The 15,373-nt window shown below is 43.1% G+C and overlaps 2 protein-coding genes across 2 annotated transcripts; both read left to right on the top strand.

The window, feature by feature from the left end:
• Positions 1-2,716: 2,716 nt before the first annotated feature.
• Positions 2,717-4,670, top strand: Pmar_PMAR003797 (hypothetical protein; the record flags this gene model as incomplete). Its single annotated transcript, XM_002781742.1, has 3 exons — positions 2,717-2,721; positions 3,990-4,130; positions 4,643-4,670. The coding sequence occupies 3 exons, from the start codon at positions 2,717-2,719 to the stop codon at positions 4,668-4,670; spliced, it is 174 nt and encodes a 57-aa protein (XP_002781788.1).
• A 1,828-nt stretch (positions 4,671-6,498) lies between these two features.
• Positions 6,499-7,664, top strand: Pmar_PMAR003796 (3-hydroxyacyl-CoA dehyrogenase, putative; the record flags this gene model as incomplete). The annotated part of the gene is made up of 3 exons (XM_002781741.1): positions 6,499-7,026; positions 7,210-7,439; positions 7,490-7,664. The coding sequence occupies 3 exons, from the start codon at positions 6,499-6,501 to the stop codon at positions 7,662-7,664; spliced, it is 933 nt and encodes a 310-aa protein (XP_002781787.1).
• Positions 7,665-15,373: the final 7,709 nt, after the last annotated feature.

Genomic DNA, 15,373 nt, shown 5'->3' with positions numbered 1-15,373 from the left:
GGACTTGTCAGCGAAACTTTTGACCAGAATTATTGAGTGGAAAGTGAATTCATCGATGCATTACGAGTTGAGTTGTTGGTTTTGCGGGTTGACAGAGAAGTAATCGGTTCTAAGCCTCTGATTATTAGATGATAAAAGTTTCTTGGCATCCACGGCAATGCATTTTTCCGGCGAAAGAAGCACGGTTACCGTGCCACGGTAGGTTAATGGAAGACTGAGTACCGATGCCAGACCTCTCGAAGACGTTTTCTCTGACGTGTCGTGAACCCTGTTGGATCTTTGTGGAACCTGGCAAGTAGTAGCAAATGATATAACCTCCGTCTCAAGTCTTGACACGCGAGATTTTTCACCCACTTAATCGAACAACTGTTCAGCCAGCTTTCGTTGATACCATTCGCGTGGAGGAAGTTTTGAGCAGTCTCTCCGACGTAGGCGTGCCTGAGGCACGGTGCCTCTCTCTCTTCTCGTCAAAAGATAACCACTTACGCTGACGGAGGGGAATCCAGCGGTAGCGGGTAGTAATAGCAGGATCATACCTCATGCGGGAAAGGCCAGCACGGCATATAATAATAGCGGTTAGTCGGGTTATATGTTTGTCTATCCATACACCTGAAAACGGTGTGAAGGATGTTCTTTTTCTTAACCTTAGGCGCGCATAAACCGATCACAGGGGCGCGCGCGTCTAATTTAGTGATTTAGGACACAAAGTTTAGTGACACGGTTTGTTTGCGCCGAACGGTAGCATTTGATGATCTCTTGGAAACTTGAGTCTCTTAGAAATTCTCAATTATGCATTTACTAACAACTTTATTATGATGTAGCAGCAAGCCATCCCAATGGTAGCAGCAGGTGGGATGAATACTCAGAGGTTGGAGGAGGAATAGGTAGTTGCCCCTGAGTGCAACTGGAAGAAGAAGAAGAAGTGATGATTATTAAATCATGTATTGCTCGTTGTTGAGGAAGGTTTCAAGTGATGATGATGGTGTTCGCTCGGTTCTACTACTACTACTACTACTACTACTACTACTACTAGTACTACTACTACTACTACTACTACTAGTACTACTAGTACTACTACTACTAGTAGTACTAGTACTACTACTACTACTACTACTACTACTAGTACTAGTACTACTACTACTACTGGTACTACTACTACTACTAACTACAGAGAAGCAAGGTTATCTTGGTGCTTGCTATAGGCATTCTTCTTATTGCTACTATGACCAATTCAAGCGGAGCTGAATTATTAAGTCTTCTTCAGAAAGGCGATGAACATCACAGGAAGGAAAACGGAGGTGAATTTATGGTATTTTCATACCACACTTCCAGCAACTTTTAGTTTATCTTAAAACTTGAGTATGATTATATCGTCAATATGCGGTGGGAGTACTACTCTATTTTTGGAAGTGTTGGAGTAGGAATATATGTTCGCTTTCCTCAGCTCGGGAGTTTCCAAAGCTAGTTATAAAAGTGTACAGAAACCAATGAGAATTTCCTCATAATTTTTATATTGTCATCATCACCAACACATGTAGTTGATGACCATGTGCATATCCCTTTCCCCCCACATTTTCATATTGTCATCATCACAAACACATGTAGTTGATGACCATGTGCATATCCCTTTCCCCCCCCACATTTTCATATTGTCATCATCACCAACACATGTAGTTGATGACCATGTGCATATCCCTTTCCCCTCACATTTTCATATTGTCATCATCACCAACACATGCAGTTGATGACCATGTGCATGTTTCCCCCCGCGCAGTGTTTTCACATTCATCGTATAAAGTGCGAAGAATTTAATTTCGACATTCTTGAATTTCGCGCGGCTTATGATGTTGATGATTTGATATTTTACATTGGAGTTTTATTTTTATTTTACGTAATCGGTTTTACGTGAAGTGGCGTCGTAAAACTCGGTGAGAAACGCGATATTCGCGGCGATATGCAGCAGTCGTGAAATACGTTTTTCATATCACTAGGGTGAATTTTTGTTATCACCGTGTAGTTTATATATGTAATATATTCCATACTAGGACCTCTTTCTTCACAGGTGAGCTCTTGTTAGCGATGCTCCATAAAAAGCCTACGACGTGGGATCAAGCCTTAGCTCATACAGTGGGGTCAAGCGAGCACAGTAGATCTGATGGAAGCTCCAATTCAGAGTAAGTGATGCACTGATGGGAAGAGCATTTTATGGAGAGCGAAAGTGATTTTTTGTTTTTTTTTACATATAAAGTAGGGAATCGCGCGAAGATAATTGTAGTCGTAAAAGTTGCATAAATATCAGATCCACTTCTTCCAACGATGATAAGCATCATAAGCGGTATCTATGCTGGTATTGGGAACATGGACGGCGCTGTGTTCATGGCGATTGGTGCCGATTCGCTCATGGCTTTGGTGATATGCGACCGTGTGAGGCTCATGAAGAAGAAGGAGGAAGAGCACTGGTTACTATACATGGTTCGGAATTCCCCCCGATGACTATGATCAAGTCGGACCTGATTTGTATCTTGTTTCGGGGGCACGAAATGAATCTTTGGGGTTTAGGTTCCCGTTATTAGGCTGTGATGTTCGATATCAAAGTGGCGTATTTTCTGTTGAGGAGAGTGAATTATATTTATCAATGCTCATGAGTGAACAACATGTGTGTTGGAATACTGTGAGTTATGGAAGAGATATTGTGCAATTTTCGTCACCGAAAGGCATGCGGTAAGTGAAGAATTGGAGCAGTTGTTGGTGATGTTGGTGATGGTTTTCGATAGGTATACCTTTTCTGAGAGCGAATATGTGGCAGATGCGTTTCCGCCGTTTGTGTTGGGTATAATGCACCGAGTGAAGAGCGTTTTAGCGTGGGTTAAAACGTCCGGTTTTGGGGAAAAATTTAGAGGCAGTTTCTCAGACCGATTTATGGAGAGGATAAAGTAAATTTCAATTACTGTGTGGCGAACGTTTATCACTCTGGAAGGGCGGGTAGTGAAAATTTATAAATAATCGAAATTGGAATTTTTCCGTATTTTAGGAGTTGCTTATCACAGTGATAACGAACCCGAGTTGCGGGAAGATTGTCCCATACCTTGTGTGAGCTTTGGCGCGGAAAGAATATTTTCACTAAAACTGATGGGAGCACCGTAATAAGAGGGGGGAAGGGGAGGATTGTATTGCTCTGGTTTTGATATCTTTTGTTATTGTTGTTATGGTTGCGGTGAGAGTTTGGGAAATTTTGGTATGAAGTTTATTATGAAGGAGTAATTGAATGGTTATATTGTTGGAGTTTCATAACCCGTTTTATGTGAAGTGGCGTCGTAATTTTCGGTGAAAAACGCGATATTCGCGGTGATATGCGGTAGTCGTGAAATATATTTTTCACTCGGGTGGCCGTGAAACTCCATTTATATGTTGATTGTCGCTTGTGAGTTTCTGGCTTTATTCTTACCTTTAGCTGGGGTCTCCCCAAGAGGTGTATTTTTTGTAATTTTTGTGATTGTTGTATTTGGCGGAAATTAAAAAGAAGTTGGGAAAGTCTCTTTGAGATGTAGAATTTTTTGTTATATACATTCGCGACTGGTGACACAATTTTCTTGAAATTTTTACATTTTCATCATCACCAACACATGTAGTTGATGACCATGTGCATATTTTCCCTCCACGCTGTTTTCGTATTCTCTGCAACACCGCTTATTTTTCTCACTATTGGAGGAATATATATTTACTTTCCTCAGCTGAGCCCAGGAGTTTCCCTACTACCTATAGTAGAAGTGTACAAAAAAGCAAGGAAAAATTTCCCAAAATTCCCTCACAATTTGCACATTGTAGTTGTTGACCATGTGCATATCCCCCCACTGGTGTTGATGATGATAATGATTCAAAAACTACCAGTTGTGAATAGTAAGTTCTCACACGTATGCAAAATGTTAATGTGAAGAAATTGTGCAAAAAAATAAATGTTATTGTTGTATTAAAAGTCATTGTTGTGTTAGATCCGATACGGCATACCATGTTCGACTAGAGAACGGAAGTGTCGTTATCATGGCTGGTGACACGCAGAAGAATTATCTACATCAGATCACCAAAGAGAATTATATTTCGAAGCACTACCCGCGAGTTTCGCTCACATTCAGGTAGTCAACAGTATCTCTGAAAAATATCAGGGGAATTTCATTAAATTTTGGGGGAATTCGTTTGAACCAGAAAATTTTTGAAGGAGATTTTTAATGCGTAAATGCTCGAAAAAACGTTGTGGGGGTGTTGCTGAGAAATGAGGATATTAAAGCTGTGAAAATAGGGGGGGCAAACGATGTTCGTAATGTGACGTGTGAATTTACATGATGAACTGATCAAGAAATATGTGAAAAATTTATGAGGAGTTTTCCCGTCGAGACGTTATGTGTTTCTGGAGGAATATGATTTTGATTTTTGATGGTGGTTGCCCGCGTTTGCGAGGACTTGCGAAAATCGCTGTGTAAAATGATTGCAGTTAAATTGAAAAGTGAGTGAATAATAATTAGAATTTTTTTGGAATTACTTTTCGCGAGTTTTTAGGTTGGTAAAGTGGAAATTCTGCGCAGTAAAAAGTAGAATTTTCATTCTGTGATTTAGTGAAATTCCCAAATGAGGATTTTTGTTCTCTTAGGGTGCACAAGACGGACTTGGAAAAATGATATGAGCTCGATCGCAGTTATAATACGCAGTTGTTGTAACAATTATATTCCGTTTGGCAAGAGTCGTTGAGTAGTTCTGATGAGCTCTCTAGGAACAGTTCTGATTGGTTGGTGTCTGGTGTAGTTGATTGTTGAGTAGTAGTGGTGTAGTGGTAGGCGAGGTTTTTAGTCTTGGGAAAGTCCCTGGTTCGAAACTCCCTGAATGCATATAGCCCTTAACCGCAAAAAATCCCTAAAATAAAAAAAGTGTTAAAATTTTGGGGGGAATCCTTTTAAGGTGCTATAATAGGAGAAGTAAAATCGATCATCATGGCGCGCGCGTCAGCGTCAGGACTCATGAACACTATTTCATCGTAGTAGAAGGCCATTGACAAGTGCACCTAAGAGGAGTAGTAATCAAGACTCCAGTCATCAGTGATGTAGTGTGATGGTAGAAGGGCAATAGGAGTACCCCCGAATCGGGGGCCCCGATGCGTTAATGGTAGTCATAAGAAGATTGTAGGGCTTTGGTGATGTTATGGTGGCACTGTAGGGATGAAGAGATCATTCGCAGTAATGGTGATGATGGAGTAGTGACAAACAGTAACTGTACAGAATTGATGCCGCACGGCTATGAGGGTATGGAGTTGTTCGATAAACCGATTTCGAAACTCAAAATTGTTTCCAGAGTTGCATATTACACGAATAATACGACCAACAATCGATTCTATGAACATGGAGTATATGTGATCACTCGTTGGGTTGTTCGACACCACAGATCCTGTTGACGTTGAGCGTTACTATTTGGAGGAATAAGATGAATACAACAGCAATAATACAACCTTCTACTAGCCATAGCTAGGAGGGACAAATTGGGCAGAACGGATTCCACACCACACAACTATTGGACGATAGAGTAATCATATTCATATTCTATGCAGGATATACAGAGTGATGGTAATTTCTCAACGCACGTGAATATCAGCAACCATTCTGAAGCACTCGGCGAGCTCTTCTTTCCAATGGTCATCATTTTACTCTCTATCGAAACGTGTGTGGAGAAGTGCTAATAGCGCCCATTTTGCTGTATACGCGGCTAAGCATGGTTCGACTTACTGGAAAGATCAGATTTACCATTCCGTAAAAATTTTGTTGCATATCGCTTGACCATCGATAAAGAGAAACACTCCAGAAATGGAGTCTACACAGCTTTCTCCATATCGTTCAATATACGAAGTCTAGAGCTGAGTCGACGAGATCTTCAAAATAGTACTGCTTTCGAGGTTGGCTGATATTCCGGTTTTGAAGGATGGGCCCTGTATAAACTACACTATTTGGAGTGGTATGTGTTTCGAGAACTCAACTGGTGTAGTCGTGGAGGAACAACTCGAACGAGGAAATGCTCCGCTCGCCGCTTCGCTGTTAACAATACAAAAGGCTCGTCGAGGAAGATGTAGCGTTGGCTGACTCAAACCTCGAAAGGTGACACGTGCACTACCAGCCCCGTTTATTGCACCCTTCCCCATGAGACCGTTTGCCAAGTCTTTCCGGTGTCGGTGTAGCCTCTCACTTCCCATGTTCTAATGGTTGAGTTGCCACCAGTTATTCCGGGGTTTGAGTCGGCCGACGACGCTACTGGAAGCTGTTGTGTTACGAGTGAACACAAAATGTCCCCTTGTTCTCCTCAGCTGTATTTCCTCCGCACGAAACGTCATCATTTCCATTTTTCCGAAAAAGTGTTGTTGAGATCTATGTTGGATTTCCTCAACTGCTACCCAGCTTAGCAGTTCCCGAAGTGTACGAATGAAAGCAACGTGAATTTTCAGTTACCGTCTTTTTTTTGTTCATCATGGAAGTCGCCGTTATCGGTAGTGGGCTCATGGGCAGCGGTATCGCCGCGTGCATCTCTGCGGGTGGTCCCCATCACGTGCATATGTTCGATACGAGCTCAGAAGCTTTGAAAACTGGTGTTGAGAATGCTATCAATCAACGAGAATTCCTAAGGGAAAATCATGTTCCCCCTACTGCTGTGCCTGGCGAGATCTATGCTGCTGAGTCGATCGAATCCGCAGTAAAAAACGCCGATTTTGTTTTTGAGGCCGTACTTGAAGACACTGGTGTGAAACAGAGTGTTTTCAAACAGATTGAAAATGCCTGCAAAAAGGAACATTTTGTGATGTGCACCAACACTAGTAGTCTTTCCGTTACGGAAATCGCTTCTAAACTCGACAAGCCTGGACGCCTGTTGGCCGCTCACTTCATCGGTCCAGCTTACTTGGTGCCTTTGGTTGAGGTCTGCCCTGGTCAGAAAACTGATGGTGATGCGGTTGAGAAAGTTGAGAAGTTCTTAAAAAGTTGCGGCAAGAAACCAGCAGTGGTGAGTATTCACTCTCGTTATTTTTATGCTATTTTTCAGCGAATTTGAGGATTTTTTGGTATTTTTTTGTCGTTTTTTCAAGATCTGTGTCGTCATTTTTTACGGACATTTTTGGTAATTTTTTCGGTATCACGAATTTTCAGGTCGATATTTTCCTGTTTTTTCTGATATTTTTCCCCTCAGATGAATAAGGAGATCGACGGCTTCGTCTGCGCTCGCCTACAAGCAGCTCTCTACCGTGAATGCCTCCATCTCGTCAAGTTGGGTGTCGCCTCACCCGAGACGATCGACTCGGTCGTTTACAACGGTTTTGGCCGTCGTTTTAACACGATCGGACCCTTCCAGCAAAACGACTTTGCCGGGCTTGATCTCGTTGAGGACACTCATGCGAGATTTTTCCCTCAACTCGGAAAGTAACTGCGAAAATTTTGTATTTTTTGAGTATTTTTTTGCTGCATTTTAGGGATACCCACGATGATCGGAGTGAACGGTTGGTCGCTGAGGGTCGACTTGGTGTGAAGAACGGCAAGGGGAATTACGACTGGTCCGACGCGGATATCAAACGCATTGGTGGTGCTCGAGACGCTGAACTGTTGCGTCGATTGAAGTTCGATTTTGATAATGATGATAATAACTAATTATGTCATCAGTTTCTACAAAAGTGTCTTTTTTTGCGTATTAGTAGTGGTGGGGAAGTAGGAGGTGTGTCCTGTGTGGAACTCCTGCTGGTCAAGCTACACACCAGAAAAAAAACTACAAAAAAACGGCACGAGGTTGTCTTTAAAAGTTGAGTTGTGAAGAGCTTCTCGAGCGCGAATATGAGAACTTGCAAGGTTTGATAAGACACTAATACCGCTGTAGAAGTGTTTGTTCAGAATGAGTTTAGTGATCATCAAACGGTTTTAACAATGGTTGCATTAGTTGAGCCCAAATGCTCACGAAACGCCACAGAAAACTGATAATTCCTCTGAGCATCTTTCCCTTCTACTTTTAAAATATTCAGTTTGTCGAGTTAGTTTGTATTGTCGGCTTTATTCGAAAACACTAGTGAAGCTTGCAAGTCTCTAACTTATTAACATGATATTAATATAAATAATAGGGATATCGGTGGTCACATAATACCAATAGTAATTATTAATAATTATAACATTATAAATATATTGATATATAAGATAATAACTATAATTAAATTTGGTACGTTTGTTATCGATTTAACTATTGGATTCACTCAACTGTTGTGTATATCATGGCTACTTAGATCAACAGCTTCGAGTCAGTCCAGGGTTGTTTACCGCGATTCTACCTCTATAATTACCATTGGAATCGATCATTCCCATAGTTTCCTCTATAATTACCATTGGAATCGATCATTCCCATAGTTTCCTCTATAATTACCATTGGAATCGATCATTCCCATAGTTTCCTCTATAATTACCATTGGAATCGATCATTCCCATAGTTTCCTCTATAATTACCATTGGAATCGATCATTCCCATAGTTTCCTCTATAATTACCATTGGAATCGATCATTCCCATAGTTTCCTCTATAATTACCATTGGAATCGATCATTCCCATAGTTTCCTCTATAATTACCATTGGAATCGATCATTCCCATAGTTTCCTCTATAATTACCATTGGAATCGATCATTCCCATAGTTTCCTCTATAATTACCATTGGAATTCTAAACACTTCTGCCATTCGAGAAGATTCAACTGTAATTATTATTATACGAGGTCAATTGCTTCCAAACAAGTTTGTATTCATGGACACTTGATCCAAACGAATCCGTTGCAACGACAATTGCAATTAGCCTCACATCAGCAGATGTGCGCATGGTGTTACTATAAGAGAGTAGTTCAGTTTGAATTTAATGATTCCGCACGAGCTCTCTAGAGAGGCTTCGGAGCGTATATTAATAATAACCATCATCACTGATAACCTACCATTGATTATGATAGACAACAGAAATCGAAAGTGAAATCGAACAATAAAATAGCTGTAAGTAGCGCGCGCCATTCTAATCGATCCAATCAGACCGCTTAATTATAACTACTTATCTATTCCGATTCTAGCCTTGCATTAATGCTGTGATTTCACGTGTTCATTAATATTGGTGTGATCTACGGTATAGGAGGAAACAAACTCGTTGTGTGCGATAAGACGTGAAGGGAAGAGATAAAACACAGTCGACAGGGTCAGCAGATCTCGGCGTGTTGTACAGTTGAAAACCTATGTAAAACACACCCGGAGCTCCTTGAGCCTCGTCTCCACATGGATTAACATAACGATGTGCTCTTCACTGTGGAATATTGGTTGTTGAAATCGTCAATTATCAGCGACTTTGATGCTTAAGGGTGATTATAGAAGACAGGTCAAGCGTGCATCGGGGAAAAAGAAGATACTCTAGCCGATGCGATTCGCCTTATGAAGGTATCTTGAGGTTCAGTGCGCAAGATACAAAAGAGGTTCGGTTTCGTGCCATCCCGCCCTGCTGCACGGAATATGCATCCACAATTGTATCTATGGAATTTATCGTATCTCGCCACTGGAGATACTTTGGTGATCTTAGCACACCATCATGTCTATCAAGAAAAGGGTTAAGTGTGATGAACGTTTCACTCGTGACTCGTATACTCTAAAAACGTAAATACAATTACTATAGATAAATCGAGAAATTGCGAGCTGCTTGGGTGTGATCACCTCGTATTAGTGGAGACTATATTTCCCAGATCTGAATCTTCTACCATTTCGAAGTAGGTTAATCTTTACAGCATGTCGAGTAAATCGTCATCAGTTCCGAAGAAAGCCGCTCGGGAGCGTCATAACGATATACCATATAGAGTGCCGATGTGCGAGACCTTGGAAGGATCGATTTACTCCGATCCGACTACTGCTTGGTTACGTTTGATGCCGATCAAGGAGGATGATATCACTTGGGGTGAGGATAACGGAGGGGTTTATCGAGACTTCCTACGGTTTCGGATGTGAGTAAATTTCGTACTGCCCAGTTCGCGGTGTGCTGAGCTTCTACACATTCCACCTAAGCTGTAAACAGATCCGGAATTTGATAATTTTTAATTTTCTAAATTTTATCTGCATCCTGATTCTTCCTCAGAGCAAATTCTTCGAGGGGAAGCGAAGGCACCGGTCTCAGAGCAGTTACCTGATGATCTCGAGGCGCACCCCTTTCAAGGATCGACGTTCGTCCCATTAGAGCCCGGCTGTATGGTGTATCTCCATCCTCGTGGAGATAGGGGCCTTCGATTTGGGGGGAGGTATCGACCTTGGGCGTTAATGGTAAAACCGGCGTGGAGTCCTAGAAGTGACGGCAGTTATGGTTACTGATATGCGAACAATATCAATCGGTAATGTGAATGATAAACGCCTTTTTTCTGTGCTAGCTGCAGCGTTGTTCTGCTCAATGTGGATTTTTTATAAGGGCAAAGGTCATTTCATGTCGTACGAATTCCCTCTGTCATGGACACTGCCACGGCCTGTCGAAAGATTGGTTTGTTCGAGAAGCTAACTCTTATGATGATTCGACGAAGACGCGTAGCGGTGTGTTTGTGACACTGGAAAGGTGAGTCTCGTGGTGCGGGGGAAATTTGATTCGTTCGTGTCGGTACCCTGTCAGGTCGGAAGAGAACATGAATCCTTACTCGTGAATGTCAACTGAGAGATTCGTGTTGAAGCGCGATATTCAGGCGGGCAATCTATCATAGATCATCTGTGACACAGATTCTGTGTGCGCTGGTAGCGCTCCGGATCTGCTACGATTCTGATGTGAGTTCATCAGTCGAAATTTGACTGTTAAATTGAGGGTGTATATATGTGCTGGGCCCGTATGCGCATGCTGATCCATGACTGATCTTAAGAGAAAAATTGGACGGGTGGATCGGGTATTCTTTTTTACAGTATTTTCTGAGGTTTTGTCTAAAGTGTCCTTCATCACGATGAAGTAGATGACCCGTGGAGCCGGATCACACGTAGATCTCGCCTGCTCATGTTTAGCTGAGACAATGAATGGATCACTGATGTGAGCGCTTGACCCGGATCTTCCGACTGTCGTCTACGACTTTGAGCGGAGCGATGCACGGTGCGTGATATAATCAAGGCGCGAGCCGAGTCAGTCCGACCGACTTGCAAAATAACACCCTTACAATATTGCCTTCTGCGTTGTTCTATCAAGAGTAACTACGCTGAAACCGTAGAAATGGTGACTCGTGCGGCTGAGGTTGTCAACAGATATTACATGTTCAAGTACCAGTGGGCTCGTTCAGAGGTGCAACTTCTTCGAACTTCTTGCGACACAGAGTCATACGCAGACTGTGTTTCTCTTGCGGAAGGCATGCTCTGAACGTTCAACGTTTACGTAATATAGCGTAGCGCTGTCGCGTGCCGCCATCGCTGAGTGTTCCGAACGCTGCGTTCAATATCGCTCATAGATGTGTGAGGTCTGCTAGGCAGACCCGAAGCGTCGCTCAATACCAGACCCTGCTATTGAGCGAAGCTTCGGGAAACTCAAGAGGTCATGTGCAATTTGCAACGGCAAATTGAGATTGAAGCAGGCGAGAAGTGCGCCAGGGTTATTCTGGCTCGCTGACACCTCCACAACTACCAAGAAATGAAAGGGAGGCGGGAGCCTGAAACTGATAGAGGGAAATGTCGGGTGGACCGAATGCGCTGTCGAAGCAGCAGACAGTGTCGAGAGTTGTGCTGATCATGCCATCAAGCTCTTCGCATATGTAGTGACCACTAAGTTTGTCCCTGTAGTTCTTGTGTTCAAAAAATGTGCGCCATGGTATGCCACTCAAACGGATCAAATTTGAGTATCACAGAGATACTATCGCTGAAATTTATCGAATTTTGTCGAACCGTTTAGCGATATTATCGCTCGGAGATATCGCTATAACAGGATTCAGTCTCGAAAATGCGTAACGTGCAAATTTCTGCGTGTGAGACTATTCTCGGATCACGGCCTCGTATCCTTCGATGATGGGGACGATTCAGCTTTATCCACTGAGCAAATAAATCATGGATCTCCGGAGTTGCATCGAGGAGGCATAGAATTTCCCATGTGCGTGATCCACTGATAACCAATCATGCACTTTCCTCGGGGATCGGGGACCCGGACTATAAATGTGGATCATGGATCGCTTATCAGGATCGTGGACCAAGATTCTGCCCAATGCAACAGGGTTCAGGATCAGGATCATAGTTTCCAGATATTATTATGATCTGATTCAGGTAAGCAGATTAATAGTGCTCCCGGATCTGATCCGAAAGCAAGATCTGGCGGATAATGTCACAGATTTGTGCATCAGGGTCAGCGTAGTGGCCGTTGACGTTGATGAGGATGGATGTGGGTTCGATCCTTGCACATGCCGTTCAGTAAATGGATTTTTCTCACAAAATTTTACCATTTCAAGAACTTTGAGATAATCTATGGCCCTCAGGTAGAAAATTAGCACATATTTATCTCCAATAGTTGAGATTTTCAATTTTGTGGCGCGTGACTTTCCTGTCATTCAGAATTTATTCCTTTTCCAGAGACGGAGTTAAGGTAAGGCGGTATGGCCACTTTCCCACTTGTTATTGTATCAGTGACGGTTTTGCTGAGACCTCCGAGAGTTGATCGCGTTGATGAAAGTGAGCTTTCATTGGTCGAAATTGGTCTTGTGTTCGACGAATTTGAACTTGCGTTTCCGAATTCAAAAATTTCATTTACGAATTTGAACTTTCATTTTCAACCGGTCCACGAGAATCGAACTTTCATTTCGAATTTGAACTTTCATTTCGCGAAAAACACCTTTCACTTGTCGAAAATCAAATTTCATTCATCTAATTTGTTCTTTCGATTGTTGAATTTGAGATTGAAAAGGTGTACAGTCCACATGCTTCGTGTAGGGTAACACACAAGGAATTGTTCCGACATAAGGGGCCATAATTCTCACTCGTGTGAGAAGATAATACGACTGTGCATTCGAAGTCCATGACTTCCGGTGTAGCCCTATTGACTTGACTCGAACGCGGACGAGAGCATTACGGCTCAAAATTGTAAGATATAGCCTCGACAGAACGGCCACACCTGACCCGAAAACCCAATGATGCTTCTATAATGCCGAGTGGGGGAAATTATTGAGTGAAATGAAATAGCTTCGGGGAAGAACTTGAATTCCTTCTGCCAACCTCCAAAAATCTAAACGGAGTAATGAGATGCTCATGAGCGATCTACCACATTACACGAAACTAGCGAGCCTTCGGACACCTGCCAGAATATGCTTCAGTAGGAGTCCCATTCACGGACAGTGTGAAGGCATTTATCGTGTCGTTGTAGGGAATCCTACCCCATTCGGTCACATTGAAGTGCATAAAGTCAGCGAAGGAAGTCAAGTTTGCATTAGTGGTATTCATGAATAGTGTGGTAGTATTAGCATCAACTGTCCAAGGAATGGTACCAGTCACGTTAGTGCCCTCCTCCCCTCCCTGCTTGGAGAAGTAGAGCATCTCGAGCAAGTCTGGAGCGCCTACGTGGAAGAAGATAGTCGTCGTGAAGTTCACGTTCGGGACGGTGCAGTACTCCGGGCTGGGTGGGAAGCACTGAACCATCGATAAGATGCCCAAGATAGTGATGATCGTCTTCAAGGACATTGGGAAAAAGCGATTGCGAGACACTCGAAGACTCAACTGACTTCAATGATTCTTTCCTTAGTGGTCAGTTGGTAGATGAGGGAATGACCCCCTCAAGCTGCTAGCGGAAGACATCGCTAATATACGGGTAGCCTTATACTCATGACGCATTCGAGCTCATATACACAACTGCGATAACTTATCGCCAATAACTGCATTATTTTGTAACAGAGCAGTGCACGCCAGATTACTTCGGTGCACTCTATCGTATGATTCCGACATATTATTCTATCACAACGTAGAGATGTCTCAATACGAGAGAGCCGAGTTATAATTTCCACGTTTCCTGACTCTCAACTGGGAAAGTGAATCGGATCGTTCCAAAGAGGACATGAGCCGGTTCATCAGAGTGTACACGTAAACTGCGTGAACTGTTCACGCCGTGAACAGTGACCGTTTGCTGGAATGAGCTGTTTCTCATCTGATCGACTGACCTGTAGCTGGTTACCTAGCTATACCGTTATTATCGATTCCGTTTGGCCTTCCGAGTTTCTTATCGTTGTTTACTTGTACCAGGGTACTGCCCCAAAGGCAGAGTGTGCTTTGTGCTAGCGTAATGAGCAGCATTCATTATGCGTATACGTGCAGCCACCGGTGAGCACAATAGGCGTCTCGCGATAGCCTTTGAACTTGTCATACATACTCCTTAGCATGGCAAGTTCTCCCTTGAGTCAAGACTCTCAAAGAGTCAGCAACATCTCTCAACCTAATGAGATAGCGCACACTGACTCCGCTATCTGTCTATCGCTATCACGAGCCTGTGCTTCCCTCTTGGAAGTAACCCGGTACCGTATTGAGCTTCGAGCACTCTAAGTTCTAGTGAATTCGATCTGGGCTTCACTTAATTTGATTGGGGTTCTACTATTTTGGTCTGGGCTTTATTTAATTGGTCTGAAGTTTTACTAATCTGGTCTAGGCTTCATTTAAGTAGGTCTGGAAATGGTGTAGTAGTTAACCGATGTTAGAATCGGACGCTGATGGCCGCGGAGCTTCGATAGCAATTCGAACTGTGGAGATCTTACCGTAAGGCGGACGAAGCTTCCCCGTGTTCCGTATATCATGGCATGGTCACAGATAGGAGGAGCTTCTATATTTTCTCTCGATCCCATCACTCTCGGGAGCGAGTACCGTAGAGGGTGCAGACATGTACTGCTGGCACACTCACAGTAAGTGACTCACTGAGTTTCATTTACATTCTGGGTCCGTGAGTGTCTTTGTCCGGCCCACCCTGCCAGACCCACGCGGCCAGGATTCCTGGTTCATAAGCCTGTTGAAGTGCTAACTTAGCTCTGCTAAGGCGCTCGGAACGCCGCATTCCGAGTCCGAGGTCCGAGAATTTGGTTACAGATCTCCGGGTCTCGGAAATCTCGATCCGAAACTCGGATTCCGAGTCCATAGGTTATAGTGTGATTTTCCGGAGACGTCTCCCGAGGCCTTTTGACGACAATTCGGATCGGGTCACTTGCCCTGAATTAAAGTGTTCATCACTGATGTTGCCTGAGTCTTAGGCTTAGTTAATGCGCGAGCTCCCTGTGGTGGACCAAGTACTATAATATCTTAATACCAGTCTTACTACAGATAATGAGTTAGGTTTACCAATATAGTGACTACAGCATTTCCAGGTCAAATTAATCTTTTACGGACAAATTCAAT

This window comes from Perkinsus marinus (assembly GCF_000006405.1).
Source record: "Perkinsus marinus ATCC 50983 genomic scaffold scf_1104296941634, whole genome shotgun sequence".
In the NCBI taxonomy this organism is placed as follows: domain Eukaryota; phylum Perkinsozoa; order Perkinsida; family Perkinsidae; genus Perkinsus; species Perkinsus marinus.
Note: the sequence above shows the minus strand (reverse complement) of the source record. Positions and strands in the feature narration are given on the sequence as shown.